At 42.9% G+C, this 27,593-nt stretch overlaps 1 protein-coding gene across 6 annotated transcripts in view; it reads right to left on the minus strand.

Moving 5' to 3' along the window:
• The window catches only part of celsr1a (cadherin EGF LAG seven-pass G-type receptor 1a), a 324,635-nt gene that overhangs the window by 17,353 nt on the left and 279,689 nt on the right, over window positions 1-27,593 (minus strand). For all 6 annotated transcript variants that reach the window (XM_078235521.1, XM_078235523.1, XM_078235517.1 and 3 more), the window contains exons 20-30: window positions 25,022-25,205; window positions 22,925-23,068; window positions 18,413-18,587; window positions 16,975-17,142; window positions 16,260-16,386; window positions 12,176-12,376; window positions 7,521-7,695; window positions 6,443-6,555; window positions 5,868-5,947; window positions 4,309-4,435; window positions 1,541-1,666 (exon numbers count right to left, since the gene is read on the minus strand). In XM_078235521.1, the coding sequence (XP_078091647.1) occupies window positions 1,541-1,666; window positions 4,309-4,435; window positions 5,868-5,947; window positions 6,443-6,555; window positions 7,521-7,695; window positions 12,176-12,376; window positions 16,260-16,386; window positions 16,975-17,142; window positions 18,413-18,587; window positions 22,925-23,068; window positions 25,022-25,205 (1,620 nt within the window). The remainder of the gene's footprint in view (window positions 1-1,540; window positions 1,667-4,308; window positions 4,436-5,867; window positions 5,948-6,442; window positions 6,556-7,520; window positions 7,696-12,175; window positions 12,377-16,259; window positions 16,387-16,974; window positions 17,143-18,412; window positions 18,588-22,924; window positions 23,069-25,021; window positions 25,206-27,593) is intronic.

The raw sequence follows: 27,593 nt of genomic DNA on the forward strand, positions 1-27,593 counted from the left end.
ATGTGTAAAATCGAGGAACAGTGATGTGACCACACCATCACTCATTCCTTGGATTTCCATTGTGGTTCTCGAGTTTCTGACGGATAAGAAGTGAAAGGGTAACATTGTGGTAAGGGGAGCGGGGGTCAAGTAAGAGGCACATGTTTACGGGGGATAAGGGGGAAGAGGGATATGAAGTTATCTACAATGGTTTCAGCTTCATCACTAGCCACGCCCTCAGCACCATCTCCTCCATGGAGCTTTGCTCATACAAGTGCACCTGTCCCCCACTGGTTCGCTCTCGCTGTCTCCGGTTGTGCATCAGCTTGTCGAGCAAGAGAGAGGGGATTGTGTCAGTGAGTGTTGTGCAATCTGTTTGGGTAGGAGGCTTGGGGGTGAACTTATAGAGGTCTATAAAATAACGAGGGGCATAGATCAGCGAGATAGTCAACATCTTTTCCCAAAGGCAGGGGAGTCTAAAACTAGAGGGCACAGGTTTAAGGTGAGAGATATAAAAGGATTCAGAGGGGCAATTGTTTTCACACAGAGGCTGCCAGAGGTAGTAGTAGAGGCGGGTACAATTTTGTCTTTTAAAAAAAACATTTAGACAGTTACATGGGCAAGATGCATATAGAGGGATATGGGCCAAACGTGGGCAATTGGGACTAGCTTAGTGGTTAAAAAAAAGGGTGGCACGGACAAGTTGGGCCGAAGGGCCTGTTTGCATGCTGTAAACTTCCATGACGCTGGGTGACGTGGTTGTCATTTTTTAATTTATTCTTTCACAGGATGTGGGTGTCGCTGGCTAGGCCAGCATTTCCTGCCTGTCCCCTACTGTCCTTGTGAAGGTGGTGCTGATCAGCCTTCTCAAAGTGCTGGCTTGCTGATACTTCATGATTGAAGAGCTAGCAGTGTGTTTAAACTATATGATGTGGGTGTGAAGCTTTCAGCAATGTCAAACGTATAAGAGTGCAGTGGAGTATATGAATGCAGGTATGAGACCTGACTGATAGAGATTGTTGGGAGGTGAGTGATAAGGGTACAGTGAATTGAGCAATAACTGAACCTTGTGGTGCTCGAGACTAGGGTAGGATCTGGCATTTGAAGATGCATTGACTGACCTTAATCACTCGTGTGGGGTCACTGAACTTCTTATGCCTTTGCATCGAGATCTTTGGGGTTAGATTCCTGACATTGATCTTCATGGCTATCGGTTCCCACTTACTCTTGACTCTGTCTGGACTTCCTGGCCTGTTGCGGATGTTGGACATTTCTCCTCCATTCCACCTCCTCCACCAAGACCTCTGGCTCAGTGCAGAAAATACTGGAACCCTCTACTCTCTCCCACGTTCTGGGTGCAGCCAATGAACAGTGTGGTTAGCAATGGCTCCATGCAGAAATCATGCCAATTTCAAATAACAGGGACAACCCAGTTTAGCTCCCTATGTACCTCCACTATTGTTGGTGAGAGACATTTGCTCTGTGAAAGATTACACACCTTCAGTGTTTCAGACTGGGAAGTATGAAACAATATCCCTTTTCTGTCAACCTGGTAACTTACTGATAAAACTGTGGTTCTGGTCAGTACCGTGTCATCTGGATGTTGTTTCTTTCCAGTGAATATATTCTTCAGACCTTTTCGAACTTCCTTGTTGAAGATACAGTGGCAGAAGAAAATGAAGAGTCCCTGAAACCACAGAACAATTCATTTACAAAGGCAAATATGACAGAAACATTTCTTGGAGGCAAACGAAGATAATTCTGGTGGTTACCATTTAGCTCCCATTGTGACACAGTGTTCACACGTAAATCAGAAAGAGTCCTGCTCTCCTCTGGATGGTGATAAAGTAATACATGTACACATGTTTTGCAATATTGGTGCTATGTGATATTAGCTTTTCAAGTAATATTTTCATCTGTTAAATGGCAGGGATTTTCAGTTTCGAAATGGACATTAACGATCATTTAAATAATGGAACACAATAGAAATACCTGGAAAATTAACATTTGTTTTATTAATTCCATCAATATTTTTCACATTTTAGGAAGTTATTCACTTGCCTTTGTGTAAAGAATAGCACACGTAATATAACATTTAAACCGATTGTTCCTGGGCCATGCAATCATAGAATCCCTACAATGCAGAAGAGGCCATTCGGCCCATTGTGTCTGTACCAACTCTCTGACAGAGTATCTTACCCAGATCCGCTTCCCTGCCCTATCCCCATAACCCTGCACAATTCCCATGGTTAATCCACTTGACCGACACATCTCTTGACTGTGGGAGGAAACCCACACAGACACGAGGATAACGTGCAAACTCCAGACAGTGATCCAAGGCTGCAATTGAACCAGTGTCCCTGGACCGACCGACCGACCGAGAGAGACACAGACACTAAATAAGCCTCTCCAAGTAATCTTTGTACTCCATGAGAAAAATGATTATAATTAACCCCTTATCAACTATAAAATTGAAACCTAGTATTATTATTATTCAGACGGCACGGTGGCACAGTGGTTAGCACTGCTGCCTCACAGCACCAGGGACCCGGGTTCGAGTCCGGACTCGGGTCACTGTCTGTGTGGAGTGTGCATGTTCTCCCCATGTCTGCGTGGATTTCCTCCGGGTGCTCCGGTTTCCTCCCACAGTCCAAAGATGTCCAGTGAAATGGAGAATGTGAAAGCATTGGGGAAGAGTGCAGAAAACATTCAGTAGACTGGTTCCAGGGATAAGGAAATAGAACAGTACAGGCCCTTTGGCCCTTGATGTTGTGCCGAGCTTTGTCCGAAACCAAGATCAAGCTATCCCACTCCCTATCATTCTGGGTTGCTCCATGTGCCTATCCAATAACCGCTTGAAAGTTCCTAAAGTGTCCGACTCCACTATCACAGCAAGCAGTCCATTCCACACCCCAACCACTCTCTGAGTAAAGAGCCTACCTCGGACATCGCTCCTATATCTCCCACCATGAACCTTATAGTTATGCCCCCTAGTAACAGCTACATCCACCTGAGGAAATAGTCTCTGAACGTCCACTCTATCTATCCTCCTCATCATCTTATAAACCTCTATTAAGTCGCCTCTCATCCTCCTCCGCTCTAAAGAGAAAAGCCCTAGTTCCCTCAACCTTTCCTCATAAGAGCTACCCTCCAAACCAGGCAGCATCCTGGTAAATCTCCTTTGCACTCTTTCCAATGCTTCCACATCCTTCTTATAGTGAGGTGACCACAAACTTAAATTATGAAGACAGTTTGCAGAAGTTGGGACTGTGCTTCTTGGAGAAGGGCCGATTGAGAGGAGATTTGCTAGAGGGATTCAAATCCATAAGGGGCTTGGACAGAGTAGATAGGGAGAAACTGTTCCCACACCTAAAAGGATCAAGAATGAGAGCGCATAGAATTAAAGTGGCGGAAGAAGCAAAAGGAGGAAAAATGTTTTCACACAATGAGTGGCTAGAATCTGGAATGCACTGCCAGAGAGTGTGATGGAGGCAAGTTCAATTGAGGCATTTAAGTGGAATGAGATGGTTAACTGAAAAGGAAGAATGTGCAGGGTTACGGGGAGAAGGCGGGAGAGTGGCACTCAGTGAAATAGTCATTCGGAGAGTCGGTGCAGACACAACGGTGTCCTTCTGTGCTGTAACAATTCAGTGAGTAATGTTTGAACAAAAGGTTTAATAGTTGTTAACGATGAAGTAATAAACCAGACTTGATCTACATAAACATCAATTTATCCAGTAATCACTTTCAAGCCATATTTGTTTCAAATGTCTAGCTAAAACACCATATCAAGTTGGATTTTTAGTCAAACATTTCTTAAAATGCTTCAGGTCGAACAATGCATTCCAATGTAAATGGTCTTTTGTGTGATGATTAATAATGTGTCAGAAAGAGAAGAATAAAAAGGAGTGCTGCAGAGGTTTAAATTCACATCAGCCCAGGAGCTCCAAGGTAGAATAATACGAGTTTAAGAGGTTGCTTTAGGTGAGCAAAACAAGTCTGATACTTGTATTTCAAACATTGAAGGAGTGGTTGGCCATTCATCTCAATCACGGGGTGTTCCTCACTCTAACAGCAAATACTTGTTTAAATTTGCAATCTGCAAGTGCTGACAATACAGTTGGCACAAAGGATAGTTGGTGATTATAGAAACACGAATGACATTCAGTCATATACAAACACATCATTCAAGACATGGGCTACCAAATTTGCTATGCAAGTAGTCCAATTAGTTACAAATTATACGAAAGAATCTCACATATGTAGGATATCTCCTCTTTAGCAAAGTGACACAGTAACACCCTGTCACACCAGCAGCTTTCACCTTACCTGGAAACAGCTGAAAACGGCAAACAGATAATGGAAAGTCATCGTGTCGTTATTCACTGCCATCAACCCCAGCAACCAGGTCACGCTGATGAGAAGCAGCATAAGGAAAGCTGTCCTCAGACCAGATCTAAAAGAAAACATATGGATCTCACTCAGTGCTCAAAGATACAGAGCCACGTAGGCACTGGAAAGTCATCGGACTGACCTGGTTTCATTTGAAGATTGCTCTGTAGCTTCTATCACATTGCAAAACAGAATTTAAACCACCTTTCTCATTGTGGGGTAACAGGCATGGCTGTTTTATCCACTTCCTTTGGACAGCTATGTTGTTCTGCAGTGGTGTGCGTTCATTCTAAAATATCTCTAATGTCAAGTCAAGTCCATCGACTCACATGTTTCAGTGTTCACGATTAGCAGGGCCTCTGCTTCCTTCGAATGATGAAGGATACTGTAATGTTTGCTCACCTGGATGATGTGACCTTATTCATCCACTTAACATAGCCCTGATTTTCCGACCAATTCAACTAATCCCTCGACTATTTCCTCATACTCAAGCTCCAACTTTTCTGCCATTATCTGCCTCTTTGTCACTGGGCTCTTCCACCCACCATGTAATCATGTCCACTTTGCAGAAAGCTCCACAAGAGATCCCTCTAGAGGAATCGGATTTCATTGGGTATTTTCAGACTGCGTTAACACTTCAATGGTAACATTGGTGAGGAGTTGCTGTCTGACCCTGCCCTGACTCCGGAATAAAGTGGAGTAAAACTCCCTCCTCCACAGATTCAGCCTCAGCCAACCAAATTGGAACATTTTCAAGAACTCTTTGCTAGTTTTGCTTAACCCACCTGCTGCATTCATCCTCCTGTAGTTTCATTTTCACTGATAGTTAATTTTGTACTCATATCAACCTTTGATCAACTTAGCAAAAGGGAGAATACTGAATCTCTTATCCTACCACCCGCCCCCCTCGCCCACCCTCCCCCGAATTTCCAGTTGATCATTGATTACCAATGTAAGAAACTCTCTGGGATTGGATGTGCCTTTCACTGATGTGATCTGGACTCAGATTTAAGGCTGACTGATATAAATGTAGAAGTTCCTTCTCTTTGAAGCGATTGTTAGTCATTTGGCCATGTTCCCTCAGAAAGCAGAAGGATGCACAAAACCCCGATGCAGACATTGAGTGGCAGAACCAAGGCATTTCCTACCTCACAAAAACCCCAGCTCAGTGTCAATATTGAGTTTCACTCCCAGGTCGTGGAGATCACAGCTCCATCCAATTCTTGTCCTGGTCCATCAATATAAATAGCTTCATTTCTTAGCCAGCTATCCTTAATGATTGTGATCATCACCCTGATACCAATTTGTGCCCAAAGTACGGGCAGTTCTGTGCCCTCCATCTACCACGAATAACACTGTTTTCAGCAATGTTCGCAAAACCCACAATCAATTAACAAATGTCCTCTTTCCATCCTTAATTCCAAAAGTATTGCAAATGTTCCACATATTGCCTGGATGTTAATAATAAAACATAAAAGCATGGATGCAAGACTCACATGATACCAGTCTTTTCAAAAGACCTGTGCCTCGGTCCGCAAGATGCTTTGGCAGCGAGTATGAAGATGACAATATTTATCTGAGGTAAAAGAAATTGAAGATAAATGAGTTAGGTGGATTGGCCATGATAAATTGTCCATTAGTGTTGGGGGATTAGCAGGGTAAATATATGGGGTTATGGGGACAGGGCCTGGGTGGGAACATTGTCAGTGCAGACTTGATGGACCGAGTGGCCTCCTTCTGCACTATAGGGATTCTATGATTCCATGACTTCCCACATATTTTGAGAAAATTACAGTTGCTTAGAAGACAAATAAACCAGAGCTAAATTCAGGAAGCTGAGAGGGGAAAATATTTTGTTTTTCCATAATAGTAGCAAAGGTCAGCATGAGGATAATGTTTGCAAAGTTTTTTGCTAAAATTTGTAATGGTAAAAACATGAATGTATACTCTTAAATCTGACAAAGATGCATGTTTATTTTAAAATACTGTATAACAAAATGAGAAATGTTTGTGAACACTGCCCATTTTGGTTTCACAATACTGCAATCGAAAGGCGACAAAGGGTACTTACAATGACTACCACACAGATAGGGCCCGCAAAGCTCCAGATCAGAGTGTCATGCACTGACAGCCAGCAGAAGTCAGGGTTTCCATACCCTTGTGGGTCCAACCCCATCGCCAAACCTTAAAACAACACAAAACAATTCCTTCCTTTAATTCCTATCCATGCATAAAATGTCCCCTTTGCACACTAAGCAGGAAGACAGCATCACTCCTCTTAAAGAATAAAATATCACAGATGTCGGAAATCTGAAATCAAAACAATGTGAAGTCAACTATCTGCCGGTCAGTCAGAACCGGTGGGGAAAGAGAAAAGGCGTCAATGTTTCAAATCAATTACGTGTCGTTCGAATCCACGGTGACACAGTGGTTAGCACTGCTGCCTCATAGCGCCAGAGACCCGGATTTGATTCTAGTCTTCTTTGACTATGTGGAGTTTGCACGTTCTCCCCGTGTCTGCGTGGGTTTCCTCCGGGTGTTCCGGTTTCCTCCCACATTTCAAAAATGTGCAGGTTAGGTGGGTTGGCCATGTTAAAACGGCCCCTTAGTATATGTTAGGGGCATTAGCGGGGTAAATATGTGGAGGTAAGTTGCTCTTCCAGAGAGTTGGTGCAGACTCGATGGACCGAATCGTCTCCCTCTGCACTGCGGGGATTCTATCTGAAGCTTAACTCTTATTTCAGTGAGGTAGATTTTGACTTTGTCTAATACCGGGTGATAGTGAATTGACAGCCTGTTTTACAACTCTGCTGATTTTTATTTCCACTGAAGTTAGTGACTTTTAAGGGGCGTCTTGACAAGTGCATGAATGAGATGGGAATAGAGGGATATGGTCCCCGGAAGGGTAGAGGGTTTTAGTTAAGTCGGGCAGCATGGTCGATGAAGGCTTGGAGAGTCGAAGGGCCTGTTCCTGTGCTGTAATTTTCTTTGTTCTTTAGTTCAGTCGCACCCATCTTACATCATTGCACAAAGTCAAAGTCTACCTCAGCATGTGGGAGACCAACCGGTCGGAAATGCTCCTAGTTTACTTGCGATCTGAACCACACAGTTGGCAGCTCTCGAGATTTTTCCATCACCAATCGGGTTACCTGTTATAATAGCGGGAATTCCCCATCCAATGGTGTAGTAGAACCTCATGTGTCCATGGTTCACATTCCTCATGTCAGTCAGCATACGGTAAATGTGGAGACCCTCCACAAACGTCCAGGCAAAGGTGCACAGGTAGAAATAATGCAGCAAGAGGGCTATCACACTGCATACGAACTTCAAAAGAGAAAAGACACAGTCAGTGCCGGACCATCCATCTTTTTGCTGCTCTACAACTCCAGCAGCAACACTTCCACCCGAGTATTTAAACATAATCTATGCAGTCAGCCCAACGTTGGAGGGAATGTTACAACACAGGAGGTTCCAGCTTTCTGACGAGATTTTAGACTCATTGGCCATTTAAGTAAAAAAAAGTGTGAAACTTTGATACATTTGAGAGCTGTGATAAGTTACTATGTAAATTAGGTATGTTTTTATATGCTAAAGCTCTACTTCATCACATATAGCACGGTATACATATGTAAGGAATATTTACTAAGACACAAGCATTGCTGTACATTTATTTTCCAAAGTCCACTTCTTTTCTATGAAATAAGTGTACGAATATTGCATTTTTTTGCCAGTGCCCACTATATAACGATATTATTGCAACATCGACATGATTTGCTGCAACACTTATCAACAAGGCATGTTGTCCAGTGTAAACTTTCACTGTCCCTACTCTCCAGGTAAACCTTTGGTCTGGTAAAGTCAGGATCTACAGTTCAAAATGACAGCCTTCGAAAATCATGTCAGAATAACCAGTCACTTAAGCACTTGTTTTTTTAGGGCAGAAGGTTTCTTTTTACGTTTAGTTCGGGCATCATGATCAGCATAGGCCTGGAGGGCTGAAATCATAGAAATCATAGAAACCCTACAGTGCAGAAGGAGGCCATTCGGCCCATCGAGTCCGCACCGACCACAATCCCACCCAGGCCCTACCCCTGGGTTCCTGTGCTGTACTTTTCTTTGTTCTAAAAAGCTTTAATGAATTGTGATCCTTGTAATGAGCAACTTTTCAAAGTTTAAAAACTGTGGTGAATTTTTTCTGAAGGCACATTCAGAATCTGTGGATACTTTATAATGGCAAATTGAATTTTAATCATTTACAATATTCGATAATCCACATAATTAGACCTCTCTTAATGTTTGCTGTTCTTTATCAAAGACTAACAAGGGTTTGGATGGATCCCAAACACATGCAAATTGTTCGATTGTTCATGTTTTACTTGCACAGAAATTAAATAGTTCACCTATGATAAGCTGTGATAAAGTGCTATAGTCCCGGGTAACATTTATTATTTTCCACCGAGTTGACACACCTGTGTTAAGAAGCTATCTTAGCATTATCCAAATGTGTGCCTACATACACTGAATGTAGCTTTATCAGTTGCTCCATTCGGATTATGTTATCGGTGGTGGGGAGTTTTGCTTTGATGGCACAACCAGTGAACTCTATTGATATCCAATTGGTGTCTGCAGTACACCAGCATTACGTAGAATAAATCCTAGGCTCAATTTGCAGAAAGCTTTGGACCTTCATCTTCAGGGTCATATTGTATCACCACCATCCTTTTCACAATGATATCCCGCAGAAGATCAATATTCCAAGTCTTTGTTTCTGACTCTTATACCTACCTCTCAATAATTAAAATGCGAAAAACAGGGAATGCATTCCCGCCCTTGCTGGGTATTTCCACCACCCCACTCTGCACCTCCAGACAAATATCAAGGCCCTAAAATCTGATAAATGTACAGCTGGCATGTAACCCTATTCATTAGCCACCTGCAGGATCCAATTTATTAAGGTCCACATTAGCAATTTTTTTTCTTTTCTGTTCTCTGGACTCATTTTCAGCCTGATGCAGTGAATGATATCGTCAGACAAGGTCAAACTTCCAAAGGACAGCCTGCCAGCCCAGCTGCCAGACACAAAGCAGCACCCCTGAGCTTCCCAAAGTTCTCAGATTTTCCCATCTACTTGTGTTCAGAGGCTTTCTGATGAGTGCTTTGCCTGCAATAATGTATGTTTCCACTAGATGCTGCTAATGAGTTTCCTCTGGCAATGACCACAAGTATTAAGGTGGATGGATTCTGTTCAGAACTTGTTAAAAATTAAATGATCTTTTTCTATGTGAGTGGAAATACTCGGTTGGTTCAGAAACATTTGGGGCCGTGTTTGGTTAAAATCTAATCACTGCCGCTTATCAGGCACATGAAGGTGTGCCTGTTAAGCAGCAAAAATGTGTGGGTTCGGTGGATTGATGTGGAGATGCCGGCGTTGGACTGGGGTAAGCACAGTAAGAAATCTCACAACACCAGGTTAAAGTCCAACAGGTTTATTTGGTAGCACACGCTTTCGGAGCACTGCTCCTTCATCAGGTGCTCCTTCCTCACCTGATGAAGGAGCAGCGCTCTGAAAGCTTGTGGCTTATGCTACCAAATAAGCCTGTTGGACTTTAACCTGGTGTTGTGAGACTTGTTACTTAGGTGGATTGACCATGGTAAATTGCCCCTTAGTGTCAGGGGGACCAGCTAGGGTTAATGCATGGGGTTATGGGGGTAGGACCTGGGTGGGATTATGGTCGGTCCAGACCTGATGGGCCAAATGGCCTCCTTCTGCACTGTAGGATTCTATGATTCTATGATGAGACTTGAGCTGGGGAGCAAATATGATTTTTGCATAAAATCAATTAGAAAAAAGTCTGAAAAAAACTCATGAAGCTCAGAAACTGTAGATTTCCTTTTGTGCAATGTGAAAATCAGGCGAATGCTCCAAATCTTTCCATTTCGAAAGCAGTGAGTCCCTTGCAAATGAGCTGCAAATATGATCTCACGCGGACAGAAAGAGGATTTAAATACTGTGCAAGCAAAATAACCACAGAACTGCAAAAAGAAGAATACAATAGATCCATCGAGAAGTGACTACAGAGGGATGATTAATGATATGAGGAGCCATCGCTTTTGTGTAATGTATGTGCTGTTGGGATTCCACACACTAAACAATTCCAATCAAGTTCAGCATTACTGTAAATTATTGTTTCATGTCACACTGTTGCACACTTCAAGAGGCTCCATACTATTTACAGGGTTTCAAAGTCTTAAGATGACTACTGGGGCTTGAATTTTAACACTAGAATATCGATTTTGTTGCTGTTATCAGTTAGATAGCAGTCTGAACAGACAGCAAGGAAATCTGCCAGCCTCAATTAAAAACAGCAAGAACAAATTCTATTTCGACCCCACTGTGGCAATTTTCATCTCAGATGTGACAACCTTCCACAACTAATTAACCATGGGACACCTGAAACATTGATTTTTCTCATTAGGAAATGGATAAAGGTTTCCCATTCTCAATTCACACCATTCCCATGTATCTAGTACATGGAATAAAATTTGATCCCATCCACCTGCTTTGAATTTGTAACCAATTTCCTGAGAAAATTACTGAGATCTGGAAAAATATTGGATAATCACGAATTAGATTATGCATTACAGTTCTGAGAATATTCACAGTTGACCCGACTGATTTAATAGTGTTGAGGTATTAGGCAATGGCCTAGTGGTGTTAAATCCAGAAACTCAGCTAATGTTCTGGGGACGCTGATTAAGATTGAATAAACTGGGATTGTTCTCCCTGGAAAGACGGAGGCTGAGGGTGCAACCTGATAGAAGTTTATAAAATTATGAGAAGTATGGATAGGGTGAACTGTTGGAAGCCTTTTCCCAGGGCAGAAATGACAATTACAAGGGGGCACAAGTTCAAGATAAGGGGGGAAAGGTTCAATAGAGGGATATAAGCGGTTGGTTAAATAGGTAAACGTGATCGGTGCAGGCTTGGACGGCCAAAGGGCCTGTTCCTGTGTTGTACTGATCTTTGTTCCTTGTTCTTGACCCGGGTTCAAATCCCGCCATGGCAGATGGTGGAATTGGAATTCAATAAAAAAATATCTGGAATTAAGAATCTATTAAGAATGAGGGGAGATCTTATAGAAACATATAAGATTATGAAGGGAATAGATAAGATAGAAGCAGGGACATTGTTTCCACTGGCGGGTGAAACTAGAACTAGGGGGCATAGCCTCAAAATAAGGAGAAGCAGATTTAGGACTGAGTTGAGGAGGAACTTCTTCACACAAAGGGTTGTAAATCTGTGGAATTCCCTGCCCAGTGAAGCAGTTGAGGCTACCTCATTGAATGTTTTAAAGGCAAGGATGGATAAATTTTTGAACAGTAAAGGAATTAAAGGTTATGGTGAGCGGGCGGGTAAGTGGAGCTGAGTCCACAAAAAGATCAGCCATGATCTTATTGAATGCCGGAGCAGGCTCGAGGGGCCAGATAGCCTATTCCTGCTCCTAGTTCTTATCTTCTTATTGTTGACCATGAAACCATTGTTGATTGTCAGAAAAACCCATCTGGCTCACTAATGTCCCTTTAGGGAAGGAAATCTGCCGTCCTTACCTGGTCTGGCCTACATGTGACTCCAGAGCCACAGCAATGTGGTTGACTTTCAACTGCCCTCTGAAATGGCCGAGCAATTCACTCAGTTGCAAGAAGTCCATTCATCACTTCTCAAGGGCAACTCGGGATGGGCAATAAATGCTGGCTAGCCAGTGACACCCATGTCCCACGAATGAATGAAAAAAAAAGCACTTACTGGATTGTCTGTCTGGTTAATTCCAATGAGGAAGACGAGTTCTGAGAAGAAGAGAGCTGCCACCAGATTTTTGTGGATGCTATGGAGGTTTGAGCGCAGGGTTCTGACCAGCATGAGGAACAGGAACGTCACAAATAAGGCAAACAAGGATATTGAGACAGTGGTGTAGGTGACGATCTTCAATGGCAGGACCTCACCATGCTAGAAAAGAATCGATTGCAGGAATATTAAAGGTCATACAGGTGGAAAGTCAAAAAGTTGGGCACTACGTAGCACTGCCTATGACAAACCTGAAGGTGCCCAAATTTGCTGGGAGCATTTTCATGAAGTTTCAACTGGCTTACTGGATACTTGCATGCCCGAGACATGTTGGAGGAAGCTGGTGAAGCTAACTGCTGAAGACTAGCTCCAACACCCCTCATATCAGACCAGCAGAATCCTAAATTAATATAAGGCCTTGAGAAATCTATGACCCAGAGTGATTCATCTAGAAGTTCAGCATTGTCCATAACTGCCTTCCCATGAATTGAAATTAATAGCTGATGTGCCCCTCGCCCAGAGGTAGTTTTCCTAAATAAGAATCATAGAATCCCTACAGTGCAGAAGGAGGCCGTTTGGCCCATCGAGCCTGCACCGATAACAATCCCACCCAGGCCCTATCCCCGTACCCCATGTATTTATCCTGCTGGTCCCCCTGACACTAAGGGTCAATTTAACATGGCCAATCAACTTAACCCACACATCGCAAGAGGAAACCAGAGCATCTGGAGGAAACCCACATGGACACGGGGAGAATGTGCAAACTCCACACAGACAGTGACAATAGGTTTGAATTGAACCGGGTCTTTGGCGCTGTGAGGCAGCAGTGCTAACCATTGTACCCCCATCCCATCCCCAAAAAGGGTGATTGTTCATAAAGGGATTCTTACAAATTGACCTTTACACAGAACGTGGTAGTCACGTTACATGTTTAATGGAAAACTGTAAAAACAAACTAGAAATATTTTTGACATGTTGTGGAAATTGCTGTAATGTTTGACGTTAATGTTTAATGAGATAAATTTACAGCGACAAACTATTTTAATGATACACCAAAAGATCACTTTTAATGGTGATGTCTGATCTTTGGCTTGTGTTGTTTGTGACCCCTTCAGGTTTATTTTATAGTCAGTGGTACTTTTGCTGAGGTACTTGTGGAGCAGCGTTTCAGTATACACTGTGAATATACGAATAGTAAAATTCCTTCTGCGAGAGGACACCAAACAGTGACTGCTGATCCAGGAGTAATTCAGCTAACAAGATAGTACTTCAACAAACAACAATGCTGCAAATTAATAAAATCAATGTACCAGGGAACAGTTATAGCTCTACCAGTCCCTTAATAAACATTAAACAATCAGTTTTAACCAATAAGTTAATTTATTAAAATTGACGGTTACAACTAAAACAACATTACTTTCCAGCACTGTTTTTTCTGCACATTTAGTTTATGGCAACAACAATTTATCAAGAATTATTACTACTGCTGAGCATTTTATGTTCACCAGTTCGATGCAAGGCTTTGCCAAGGTCCTTGTCTTGGCATCATCTGGAGAACTCTCACCAGGGTAAACTGGATAAACCAGGGTAAACCATTGTGGAGTTACTCTAACCATACCCACTGGTGAAATCAGATGAATGGGAAGTTAAAGTCAGCCCGTTCGCTTACGCCCTGTAATCCCTTGAAGATCATCAAGAGGTAAAATTAACCTCCATAGAAATCTTTCCAATTTCTGAAGATGTTCGAGGACCAAGGTTCCTGAAGCTGCCAGGAACTGACCTACGCCAATTATAACCTGCTCCCCTGAGCAGTAAGCAAGGCACTCGAGCAAAGCCGGCAGCACGGGGCACAGTGGTTAGCACTGCTGCCTCACAGCACCAGGGACCCGGGTTCAACTCCGGCCTCAGGTCACTGTCTGTGTGGAGTTTGCATGTTCTCCCCGTGACTGCGTGGGTTTCCTCCGGGTACTCTGATTTCCTCCCACAGTCCAAAGATGTGCAGATTATGTGGAATTGGCCTTGCTAAACTGCCCCTCAGTGTCAGAGGAATTAGCAAGGTAAATACATGAGACTATAGGGATAGGGCTTGGGTGGGATTGTTGTTGGTGCAGGCTCGATGGGCCAAATGGCCTCCTTCTGCACTGTAGGGATTTTATGATTCTGTGAAAACCAGTCAAACCCTTTTAAAAATATTCTTTTTGGGTCTTATTGATGCAATTGGGTCCCAACTGCAATATTTACTACGTGAGCAGCTTTGAGATTCCTGTCAGAGCAACACAGCACAAAAGCAGAAAAAGGTACATTTTAATATGTCCCTTTTTTAATTCCCCTACATCACAATTCAGAAATACATATTTGCCTATCGAGCCAGTTTGGGACATCCCTCATGAAAGGTGCTATATAAATGCAAGTTTGTTCTGCTTTTCCTCGTACAGCCAAGTAAAGGATAGGAGTTGCCCTTCCAACCTCCCCAAGGAAAGATCAGGTCTCTAATGTCTCCCCTTCCCCGGCCCACAATTACTCGATCCCTGTCGGACAGTCTTGCAGCCACTCCTGTCATTCACCTGTCTTTGACAGGCCGCCTTTGGCCAGGCAATTTTCCACCACTTCTTGGTGATATCCCATTTTGGGAGGTTGACTGGCACTATTTAAATGAGGCGCGAGTGTGAAAATATTTTAGGTATCATTTCCAGGCCAGAGAGAGAGAGAGGGAGTTGCCACGACTTCCTGTTGCTCACCCACCAAAAACAGGCCTGATTTTGAAATCAAGGCCCATGCTTTGTATTGCGCACAAGGAACAATACTTTTCACTGTATACTAATGCATGTGACAATAATAAATCAAATATGTGCAGGTTAGCTGGATTGGCCATGCTAAATTGCCGCTTAGTGTCCCAAGATGTGTAGGTTAGGTGGATCAGCCATGGTAAATGTGTGGGATCACAGGGATAGGGCATGGATGGGCCAGGAGATGATGCTCTTTCAGAGTTGGTGCAAACTTGACGGGCTGAATGGCCTCCTTCTGTACTGTAGGGGTTCTATGGACTTTATAGGCAGGGAGATTTCAAAGTGTCACTAATGTGTCCAGGAAAAAATTTCAACTACCCCCTTTTAGTTGCAACGGAACATCTGCACTGTTTTATCACTATTATTAAATGAAGCCCACTGTTAGTCACAGCATTAATATGATTGCCCCATGGTTTTACGCTGCTGGCTTCTGCCTTTCGATTTCCATTTTTGGTTCATAGTAATTGACAGAGCCAGGAATTGAACCTGTGCTGGAAAACCACAGGTATTATGGTTACAGCCGACAGGGACAGGGGCAACATATTCATAAATCCTTCGGCTCACCGGGCCTTAGGAAGGGAAACAGCTGTTATGCTGGAGAAAGTACAGAGCAGTACAAGGGTCCATGTAAATGGAGAGCACACAGCAATTATCAAAAGCAAGTGTTTCTAGCATTCCCAAGAGCAAGCACAGCCCAGTAACCCAGATGTTGCTATGTTGCTGTAACATTCCACCCCCACCCACCCCAAATTGCGAATGTGGGAACAATGGGCCTCCATTAGCCATTCTTTGTCACTAATGAATTCTATCTCGCAAACATTCCTTTCATTTTAAAGGGTATTGGGCAGAAACGGAAAGAAACTAAACAGGACAAACTAAAATCAATTTCACGACATTCCTGAATCTGTTAACTAACTCATGTTTGAGGACATATTCAGAATTAATACCAGTTATAGACATCTTTACATAACCCCGCCTTCTCATTTTCTACTAAATGCTGAAGCCCTGTTGAGGCTTGAGTATCAGTAATACTCTAATAAATAGTTCAAAAAGACACAGCACTGCTACAGGCTATGTTTGTTTTTAAAAAGACTGCTCAAGTCCTGAAAACTGATCTTAACGTTGGCAAATAAGACAAAAAAGCAAGGCATGTCTCTGCCTGTGTTTAATAAGTGGAAAATGTGTTTAATAAACTGGAAAATGTGTGCTGTACTGCTTTGAGCACAATGCGTCTGGTCATGTGATCAGATCTAACTTACCTCCCGCTTGGAGATGTCCATGAGCACTGCAAAGCTGGACATGTGATTGCACTGGCAGCTGATGTGCGACTCATTGCGTAGGACAAGTTCACATCCTTTGGAAGACCACCCCCCTGTGCCCCCAATCCTATCAAAGGAAACAGATAAAGGGATTACAAATGAACCACGAACCACCAGCCCAAACTGTGTAACTTTCTAACATTTGTGCCTCTGTTAAATACTGAGCATGTCTAACCCATACTCTGAATGAGTTTTATTCCTTTCCTATTAACTCTTGAAATGTGCTCATCTTACTTCTGAATTAAATGTTGTATGTAACTGTGGATGAGAGTGTGCCAAAAGGCCTGCAGGTTTTCACAGCCTGAAAGTGCTCAAGAAAATGAGGTTGAATGTAAAACAAAGTGGAGCATCTCTAATGGCATCAATTTGGGATTGAGACAAGCAGACTTAGTGAGGAGGTGTTTTAAACAGTTCTCTAATTATGAGGGAATGATATAATAAGCTTTATACTAGATGCAATGATGGATCAAACGGTGTTACAGTGAAGGGTTGCTATAAGTTGACTGCACAACCAAATCAGGTACCTAAAAAAGTCATTAGGATGCACACTGGACCCTTTGTATATCAACAGGAAATTTATATTATTTTTATCTCATCAGCTCAACTTCAGTTTCAAAGAGAAGGTACAAGCCCAAACTCTTTTTGTCTCACTTACGCAAGAGTGTGGTTCCAAAATACACAGAGGGGCTTGGTCCTCTCCTCCGTTACAAACAAACGATACTTTAGGGTTACTGGACTCTCCAACTGTTGTGGCAAAGGCTGGTCTTCAGTGTAAATTGTAGCACTTACGATGGGTGTATTTATGACTGGTCGGTTAGGTACTCTGAAGGAAAACAATATTTTGAAAAGAGATCCATATAAATAAATCCATCCATAAGGATTCAGGCAAGGAAAGACTTGAGGCAACACTTAAAAATGTTTCGGTCCTTAAATTTGGCATGTCAGCGATGACTCTCACCAACTTTTACAGATGCACCATAGTAAAGCATTCTTTCTGATTGTATCAAAGCTTTATATGGCTCCTGCTCTGCCCAAGACTGCAAGGAACTACAAAGGGTCGTGATTGAAGCCACGTCCATCACTCAAACCAGCCTCCCATTCATTGACTCTGTCTATATTTCCTGCTGCCTCGGAAAAGCAGCCAGCATAATTAAGGACCCTACACACCCCGGACATTCTCTCTTCCACTTTCTTCCGTCGGGAAAAAGATACAAAAGTCTGAGGTCACGTACCAACCGACTCAAGAACAGCTTCTTCCCTGCTGCCATCAGACTTTTGAATGGACCTCCCTCGCATTAAGTTGATGTTTCTCTACACCCTAGCTATGACTGTAACACTACATTCTGCACTCTCTCCTTTCCTTCTCTATGTACGGTATGCTTTGTCTGTAGAGTATGCAAAGAAACAATACTTTTCACTGTATACTAATACATGTGACAATAATGATAAATAAAATCAAAATGCATCCTTAAATTGTCTCAAAAGTAAAAATACAAATAGCTGTGATTGGTCTCCATCTTGTATCACTTCTTTTAAAAACTAGGGCCAACTGCAAGTTCTGTTCCCCACTTCAGAACTGCTGTGTAATGCAGACAGATATCTACAGCTATCTTTTTGTGTCAATTCTGAGAAAGCTATTTATGAATTTGACTACTTGTACATACCGATGGTCAACATTTTTGTTCTGAAATGACCCAAGGAGTAATTTACCTTTAGTTAGAAAGTTACAGTCCAGACAAATCTACTGGAATCCAATATTACCCTGTTGAGAAGCTATGGATTTTGTAGACAGTGAATCTTTGTGAATGGCTGGAAGTGATACCTATTGTATTTGGAATTTGCTGAATAGAATTAGACTTTAAAGTTCACCTCATCTGGATTTAGGATTCGGTACGAATTACCAAGTTCTCAGGATATAAGTTTGTCTTTTCGTTTCCGAATTGAGATGGATATGTAGAAATTGAGAAAACTGGCCAATGATTAGTCAAGTTTAGACGTGATGGATAGAATTAATTTATTTTCAAAATTCCAAGCTGGAAAAACTCAGGTGTTTTATAAATTTGAGTGTGCAATAAACGTGTGAAAAATCTTACCTCATACTTCTTCGATCAGGATCGTATCGTTCAGGCAAAAGCAATCCCAGTGATCTGTAAATGATCACCACAGCAACGGCATGCTGGTGGGATTCATCTGTATTTCTCTTCTTCCTTTTAGAAAATGTACCTTCTGACTTCCCACCAGTGTTGTGTTCAGGATGGTTGTCCTGTCCTGGAGGTTTATTAGGAGACATTGTAATGCAGAATTTAATCAAGACAATCTTTTTACACTTTCAACTAGAATCTCAGTCACATAGAATCCTACAGTACAGAAAGAGGCCATTTGGCCCATCGAATCTGCACCAAACACAATCCCACCCAGGCCCTATCCCTATAACCCCATGTATACCCTAGCTAGTCCCCATGACACTAAGAGGCAATGTAGCATGGCCAATCCACCTAACCCGCACATCTTTGGAATGTGGAATCCTGGGCATTTTTGTTTAAGTAATAGTTCCTAATAATATGTGGCACTTGTCCTGCTATAGAGATAATCTAGCCATTTCCCCCTGACATTCAATGGCATCACCACTGCTGGATCCCCCACCAACAACATCCTGGGGGTGGGGGGGTGACCACTGAACTTATATATATGGACTAGCCATATTTGTGCTCTAGCTACAAGAGCAGGTCAGAGGCTAGGAATCTTGCAGCAAGTAACTCATCTGCTGACGCCAAAGCCTGTCCACCCTGTGTCAGAGGCTACAGAAATTCCTCAGATGGCCCACCTGCTTGATTCCAGCCTGCCCCAACGTCTCTGCAATTTTATAGTGGGATTGGCGAGTACTAGGCTCGCCCACCCATCCTTCCTCCATTGAGGCCCTTAAGTGGCCAACTAATGACCACTGTTTAAGGACCATTTCCTGCCCTGTCTCAATTTTTCAGGCTGACGGGAAGAGTTCAGGGGCAGGGCCATGCCCAGAAAGTGATTCTGCTCAAGCCTCTGTTTGGAAGTGGGTTCACCACTATCAGCCACTTACCAACATCAGGCATCCCTATAAAATTTGATCACCTTAGTGCTCCCTCCCTATGGCCTCTCCATCAACATTCCAGCCCCCACCCTCTGCTCAAATACCTACTCCCTCCACAGGAGTCACCTCTCCTCCCCACACCTACCTGCTCCTGGGATTTAGACTCTGGCGATTATTTGCAGTTCTGTCCACTGCAGCTTCTGGCACTGCAGGGACTAGACAGGTGCCAGTCAACCAGTCTGGCTGATAGCTCTCTGAGGCAAAGACTTTCTCCCGAGTGAGAGGCAGAAGTGCCATCTCCAGCTAGTCAGTGCTCCTTGGGAGCATTAATTGGCTGTAGAGAAAGCCAGTTTTGGCAGAGATGTGTTCCCCATCGATTCTTCCAACGGGGAAATCCCACCATCCTCAAAATCCTGCCCTATGAACTCCTCCCACGGTGGGGGCAAGGGTGAAGGGGACAGGAGAGAGGGGTTTAAAAAGATGGTTTGCAGAACAAACAAGAGGCTGGGAGCTTCCTTTGCATTCTGGGAGGATGGAGAACAATTTGCCGGAGGTGATCAATACGCGATAATGCTTTATGTGATCCAGCTTATCCGTTATGGAGTGACTAAACCAGTTATCTGCCATAGCCAATAAACAGCCAAGCGTTTGACATTGTCTAGGCTGACATTTCACATGTCAGCCTAGACAGTTACGTGCTGGCAGGCTGTGAGACCATGAGAATTATCACAGCAAAGCCTGACAAATGATCCTTCTAAATTTTCTTTGTTCTTTTGGTTTTGTTTAACATGTGGTGTTTGGAATTATTTTTGCAAGGCCGTGACGTCCTCTATTTTCAAGGATACATCCTGTAAACGGCCGGCACAGTACCAACACAATTATAGCATGTACGCCGATTAAGGGAATCATTGGTTCTAATCTTGTTGTCGCCCTAATATTGACATGTGAAACCCCTGTAGGCAGTGTCGGATAGTGACCACAAGTGAAACCTTCAGCTCATTTTCCCCATCCTGACCCAGAAACGCTGAAGCCAAATGCGGCATTCCTACAACTGATCTAGATAAGATCAATTCAGTCAGCACAGACTCGAGACTAAACTTTCAAATTTCCTGCTCTGTACGACCCAAAAACTAGTAAGAACTTTTATTTTCTTAATTGAAGTTTGTGAAGGCTGTTTTTCAGTATGGGTTTTATTTGGCAGGGCGCTCAATAAGGATTTGAATGAGCTGACTCTTAAATAATTGTGGTGACGCAGCACATCACAATTGCATATGACCAACCTCACCAGCGTAAGAAAGCAGCTACGCATCCAAGAAAGGATTATACAAAAAACTCTTTCATTTTGTTTCATTAATGATTAAAGTCCCATATCACTGATGTCGGTTGACATTACACTGCTGTGAAGTTGATATAATACTTTGACTGAACGCTTGCCTTCAAAGGCATCAATTCTTCACCCATGAACAGTTCAAATGAAAAGGAAAACAATTTATCTGTTACATTAGTGCTTAAACTTCAGCATTCTGAATTTACACAAATTCTCAAATACTTAAATGCATTGTCTTCATTGATGAAGACAATGCACTTAAATGTAACCATCACTGAATCCCTCACTGTCGACATCTTTGGGGTTACCGTTGACCAGAAACTCAACTTGACTCACCACATAAACACAGTGGCTACAAGAGCAGGTCAGAAGCTAGGAATACTGCGGCGAATAACTCAACTCCCGACTCCCCAAAGCCTATCCACCATCAACAAGGCACAGATCAGGAGTGTGATTGAATACTCCCCACTTGTCTGGATGGGTACAGTTCCAACAACACTCAAGAAGCTTGACGCCATGCAGGACAAAGCAACCTGCTTGATTACCACCACATCTACAAACATCCACTCCCTCCACTACTGACGCTCAGTAGCAGCAATGTGTACTATCTACAAGATGCACTGCAGCAATTCACCAAAGATCCTTGGACAGCACCTTCCAAACCCACAACCACTTCCACCTAGAAGGACAAGGGCAGCAGATACATGGGAATGCCACCACCTGCAAGTTCCCCTCCAAGCAACACACCATCCTGACTTGGAAATGCATTGCCGTTCCTTCGTAGTCTCTGGGTTCCTGGAATTCCCTCCCCAACAGCATTGTGGGTCAACCCACAGGACATGGACTGCAACGTTTTAAGAGGCGGCTCACCACCACCTTCTCAAAGGCACATAGGGATGGGCAATAAATGCTGGCCAGCCAGTGACACCCATGTCCCACAAATGAATAAAAAAAATTATGAATTTCTTTTAGCTAAATAAACCCATAACTCTAGTATAAACTTTTATTTTCTTGAGGAAGCAGTGGCCCAGTGGTATTGTCACTGGACTAGCAATTTAGGGTCCCAGAGTAAGGTCTGGGGACCCGTGTTCAAATCCCACCACGGCAGATGGTGAAATTTGAACTCACTACAAAACTGGAATTACAAGTCTAATGTTGATGGTGCAACCATTATTGATTGTTGTAAAAACCCATCTGGGTTTCCTTCAGGGAAGGAAGTCTGCCATCCATACCAGGTCCGGCCACCATGGTTGACTCTCAAATGCCCTCTAAAATGGAAGGCAGTTAGGGACAGACAATAAATGTTGGCCTAGGCAGCGACGCTCATGTCCCGAAGACACAAATAAAAAAAAATGTGATGGTCCTTTTCATGATGTTTCCACTTTTACCCCACATCCCCCAAAAGGGCAGCATGGTGGTTAGCAGGGACCCCAATTTGACCTTGGGTCAGTGTGTGTGTGGAGTTTGTACATTCTCCGCGTGTCGGTGTGGGTTTCCTCCAGGTGTTCTAGTTTCCTCCCACACTTTAAAGATGTGCAGGTTAGGTTGATTGGCCATGTTAAATTGACCTTTAGGCCCTGATTTTACTGGCATGCCCGCCCTGAAATCGGGGCGGGCGAGGCTCACAGAACAGCATCCTCCGTTGGCCTAGGATGCGATCTTACGTGCTTCGGGCGGGCGTACCGGTAAAATTCCAGCCTTAGTGTCAGGGGGATTAGCAGGGTAAATATGTGGGATGATGGGGATAGGGCCTGGGTGGGATTGTTGTCAATGCAGGCTTGATGGGCTGAATGGCCTCCTTCTGTGGGGATTCTATGATTCTATAAAAGAACACATCAACTCGGACATCTTTCTATAGGTGCTGGCAACGTCCTATCAGAGTGGCCATTCATGACAAGGGCCAAAACACTAGATGTTGGCAGGCAATTCAACTATGAACAGAGTGCAGTTGAATTGTATCCTGTCCTCACCCAATACGTGCACACATTTCAGTTCTGATGGATAGCAATCTGGGTTGGGGTCTTGGCTGATCTATTTTCTTCCTCCATGCAAGCACTTGAATCCCAGGTCCACTCGAGTCAAGATCAACTAACTTAACTCAACGTGGATGGTGGTTCAAATGTGACTCATGGCCAAGTTTAGAAAACACAAACCACAGTTCCATATGAATAAAAACAATGCAGCAAGAAGGCAGAAGTAGGTGTGATGTACCTTTATCACCTCCAGCTTTGAGAAGAGCTTCTGGAAAGAACACACTGGATTCAAGATCTTTGGGAATTTTCTCATGGATTTTCTCGAATTGTGGCATGCTGGCACCTGGAAAGTTCGCCATCTCGAAGAGTTCAACTGCGATGACTTGAGATAAAAGGAAGATAAAAATCAAGCCCAGATTGGTGGCAAAGTGTTGCTTTGACAATTGTGGGTTGTGCATTTAAACCGAAGGCACTTAAAATATATATTTTAATGGACGTTGTTCTCTATTATATGATTCAGAAGTGGCTTCCTGCAGACTCTTAAATGGCACAGAGATCGTTAGAGGAGTTTTTCCTTTGTTGGTTCACAACTTTGGGCGCAGTCATTTAAGACCAAGGTTTGTTCAAATAGCTCTGATGAGGGTTATCCAGACTCAAAACGTTGGCTCTATTCTCTCTCCACAGGTGCTGTCAGACCTGCTGAGATTTTCCAGCATTTTCTGTTTTTGGTCATAGTGTGATGTGGAGTTGGACTGGGGTAGGCACAGTAAGTAGTCTCACAACACCAAGTGAAGGAGCAGCACTCTGAAAGCTCATGCTACCAAATAAACCTGTTGGACTTCAACCTGGTGATGTGAGACTACTTACTGATCATAGAGTCTTCAAGTAGTAACTATCGAGACTGCACTGGATGGAACTGGCTGGTGCAATAGGTGGGGCTGAGGGAGCAGTCATCAACATGAGCACTGGACAGGACTTAGCTGCTCTCTCTGAGGCTGAAGGAGGCTCCATAAATAAATCAAGAAAGAAAGAGTAATCTATGCACCAAGGCAGGATTAGTTAAGTCTGTATTGTTAATGTGGAAGGCAACAGCATTCATGCCAGTTCCATTAATGCATTGGTGGGCGAATTGTTGGGACACTAATGACTAAGCTGTTGAACTGGAGTCTTGATGTGGAGATGCCGGCGTTGGACTGGGGTGAACACAGTAAGAAGTCTCACAACACCAGGTTAAAGTTCAACAGGTTTATTTGGTAGCAAACTTGATATTGTGTCTTGATTTTGTGTCTCTGTGCACTGTTTGAGAGCACATTTCCACTCCATCTGACGAAGGAGCAGCGCTCCGAAAGCTTATGGTGTTTGCTACCAAATAAACCTGTTGGACTTTAACCTGGTGTTGTGAGACTTCGAACTGGAGTCTGACAGATCATGCATTTCAGTCTGGCACTCCCAATGCAGGAGACATGATGACTGCTATTAGCGCATGTTAAAATATCAATACACTGTACCACAGTACGTCCACTGACCATGGTTTTAAGTATACTAACTCATCATTAAAACATTGGACAGAGCTTGAGGTTAGTGGCAAAGCAAGGGTGATCACTCAAAGTAAATCTCGCAGAGATCTAACAAGATTTGCACCTCTTTCTGTGCACTGCACTACAACTGGCTGTAGTGTCCTTTACTGGATATTTCCCAGTGTGGAACTGCAGAGATATCTCAGGCTGCCAAAGCAGCGAATCATATTAAGGATTTCCAGACACCCAAATAGAAAACAAAAAGCAGTAAAATAATTTTACGACAGAGAGCAAATTAAAGACTGGGACATGCATATAGGGCGATGGTAGAAGCCAAAACGTTGTGGGAAAAAAAACGGAGCAATTATTTTATAGATTTAGCTTAAAATACCGATTAATTAATCATTTAATTCCACAATCATATCATTATTGTCTTCAGGGCCAGTTCTGTTGTTCATCAAAAGTTATTATATCAACATTAAAAACCCAATTTCTCTTGATTGATGAACAAGGTGTAACGTTTTTGGGGTTTCTAACAGTGATGCGGGAGTGGCAAGTGATGAGGTTCTCATTATGGGGCAGAGTGAGGGTTGCAGCGCTGCCTACAGAGTGACAGGCCGCAACTTTAGGGTTCTGCGCTAATCTACACCCAACAACATCCCGAGGTTGGTTTGAACATGAGACACCCACACTAGCCCCTACCCTACCCCCCCCCCCCCCCCCAAAGAAAATCTGGCCCAATGGTATTTTTCCCCCCAGGAAGGGGCCGTCATTCTGAAGCAATTACAATACACCTGAAATTGTCCCTCATTACTCACTCAGATTTGGAGTGACGATGGTGAAGGGTCGAAGGTAGGTTTTCCTCAGGTTTTGAGCTATGGTGTGTGCATATTCCTCATAGTGTTTCATCAGGTGTGCGGTGCCTCCTTCTGTCCGCTGGATCTGTTCCCAGTGCTCTTTGTTCTGAGGATCCAAAATGGCGCTGGCAGCTTTGATAATATTCTGAAACAAAAATCGAGGACAAACACTTCAACTTCAGTTTTAAGCTGATCTTTCTCTACACCCTTACCTGTAACTACAACACTATATTGTGCACTCTATTCTTTCCTTCTCCCCTATGTACTCTATGAATGGTATGTTTTGCCTGTATAGCGTGCGAGAGACAATACTTTTCATTGTATCCCAATACATGTGACAATAATAAATCAAATCAAATTAAATTGTAAAATGCCTTCCAATTGAGCTAGTGCCAGAGGTAAGAATTATAAATTCCTCTTTTTATGTGAGTCGTGAATGACCTTTCTGCCCGGGATAGGTGCCAGATGAAGGGAGATTTTGTAGCTGTTTCTAACATCCATTCCAATTACCACTGAACAAGAATATTACTCTCTGTGGTGCTGTATTATTTACGGATAATCTTTTAAGCTTTTTTAAGAATTGTGGCCAAAGTCACCAATTAATATCCTCTCTGGGGCAGAATGTTTCAGTGCATGATTTGTTCTGCTGTAAATGATACTTCATTTGTGAATACTGAAGTCCCTGTATCATTACTTTAACTTGCTGGGAACAGTGTTTTAAATAGAAAACAAAATTTAAACCATAGTCGTAAAAACACAAGGTGGTCCTAATCCTATTCTCTGTCTCTATATAACCAGTTCAAAACTATGCCGCAATTGCAAATATGGCATGACTGCTGACAAAACTGTAGTCCAAATATAGGCATATAGGACTTTGCGCCTTGCACAGAATCCAAATTCACATCCTTTATCATGGTAGCAACATCAAATGTTAACTCCCGGATGATTCAAAAGATGGACTTATCCTTTTTTAAAAATAACACAACTATAAGAATGAAAACTTAAACTACAGGCAGTTGATTTGACAAGTAATACACTTGGTTCAGAATTACTAATATTTTGCCACTGTAAATACACGTACATCTGTGTAAATATGGCAGCTTGGTCTGCAGGTCATTTTGTATTAGGTACCAATGGATGCATTCGCATGAAGTGGGCAAAGGGACAGAGGAGGAATAGGTTCTGTTGAGCCTGCTCCGCCATTCAATTAGATAATCTACTTCAATGTCACTGTCACACGCTATCCCTGTATCCTTTGATGTCATTAGCATATAGAAATCTACTGCTTTCTGTACTCAAAGAAGGATTGGCATCCTTAAGAAAGCATTAACTATCAATTAGAGAAGGAATCCAACTTGCTCAGGGCACAAGAACAAAACTTGCATTGCTTTGAGACATTGAGAAGAGATGTTAACCACTTTTTTCCGTAACCTGTGTTATAGGGTGGCCTGGCCATCTGCTCCCAAATCTCTATAGGCTCTCTAACCAGTCACACAAAGGTGACCTAAAGCAGCCCAGGCCATCCCCATTGTTCCAATGTCCCAGCTCCTCATCAAAGTTCTCTTCTCTGCAGAAAGCCCTCTTTACTCATCAATATTGAACTTGAACTTCCCCTGAGGGCCTAAGGTGGAAACCATACTTAACTACATCAGTATGCTGAGATCCAGGGCTATGGTGAACTAGCATTTAACTCAATACAGGGCAATGTCAGCAGTAACAAGAGCAGAGTTAGAAAGGTTAGCTCCTGGAAACCTCTCTGGAATGTCAAAATATACAGTAACTAGTCATTGACACAAGGGACAAGCCAGTATCACATTCTCCTCATGCCATCCCATACTGCTAACTAGAGCTTAAAATTTACATCACTGCTTCAGACAACATCTCACAACATTTTACTTTGCACGCCAAGTTATAGAAAGCTGGAGACGGGTAGATTAGACAAGGTCACATTTTACTGTTCCAACCATCGGATCACATTTTCACCGTTGGGCAAGGTTACCAAGTTTTAAAAATACAAAGAAATGACACTGCCCAACAAGACCTTTAGCCCAGAGCGCAGCAAGTATCAGTTACAACAAATTCCAGCTCTGTCAAAGGCTCCAGCCAGAAGCGCCCCTTGGGAAAACATAGGAAAAGATTTCTCCATTGGAGCTAATGAGGAAAGAGTCAGTACTCTAAAGTAATTAGCTCTGATATCAAGGGTCATGGTCAGTGGCTTACACCAAAAGCCCAAATTTCAGGAGTTCATATGTTCACATGATAGTGTTCATGAAGGAATGTTCTGCCATTCCTCCCAATGCCTTTGACCTGAATGTACAGTATATACAACCGCAGAATGTGAAGTTCAGACGTCAAACTTCAATGTGCGTCTGTGCGTGTTAAACAGTGGCCATGATCTCAAGCAGACTTCTTTCCCGATGGCTGAACATGTTACTAGGCAGGTTACATAAGGACTAATTAAGTTTAGGCCTGACATTCCTAAACCCTTGGGCTTTAACACAATTAGCCAGTGAATAGTAGACATGGGTGGGAT

This window comes from Mustelus asterias, chromosome 19 (genome assembly GCF_964213995.1).
Source record: "Mustelus asterias chromosome 19, sMusAst1.hap1.1, whole genome shotgun sequence".
Lineage (NCBI taxonomy): Eukaryota > Metazoa > Chordata > Chondrichthyes > Carcharhiniformes > Triakidae > Mustelus > Mustelus asterias.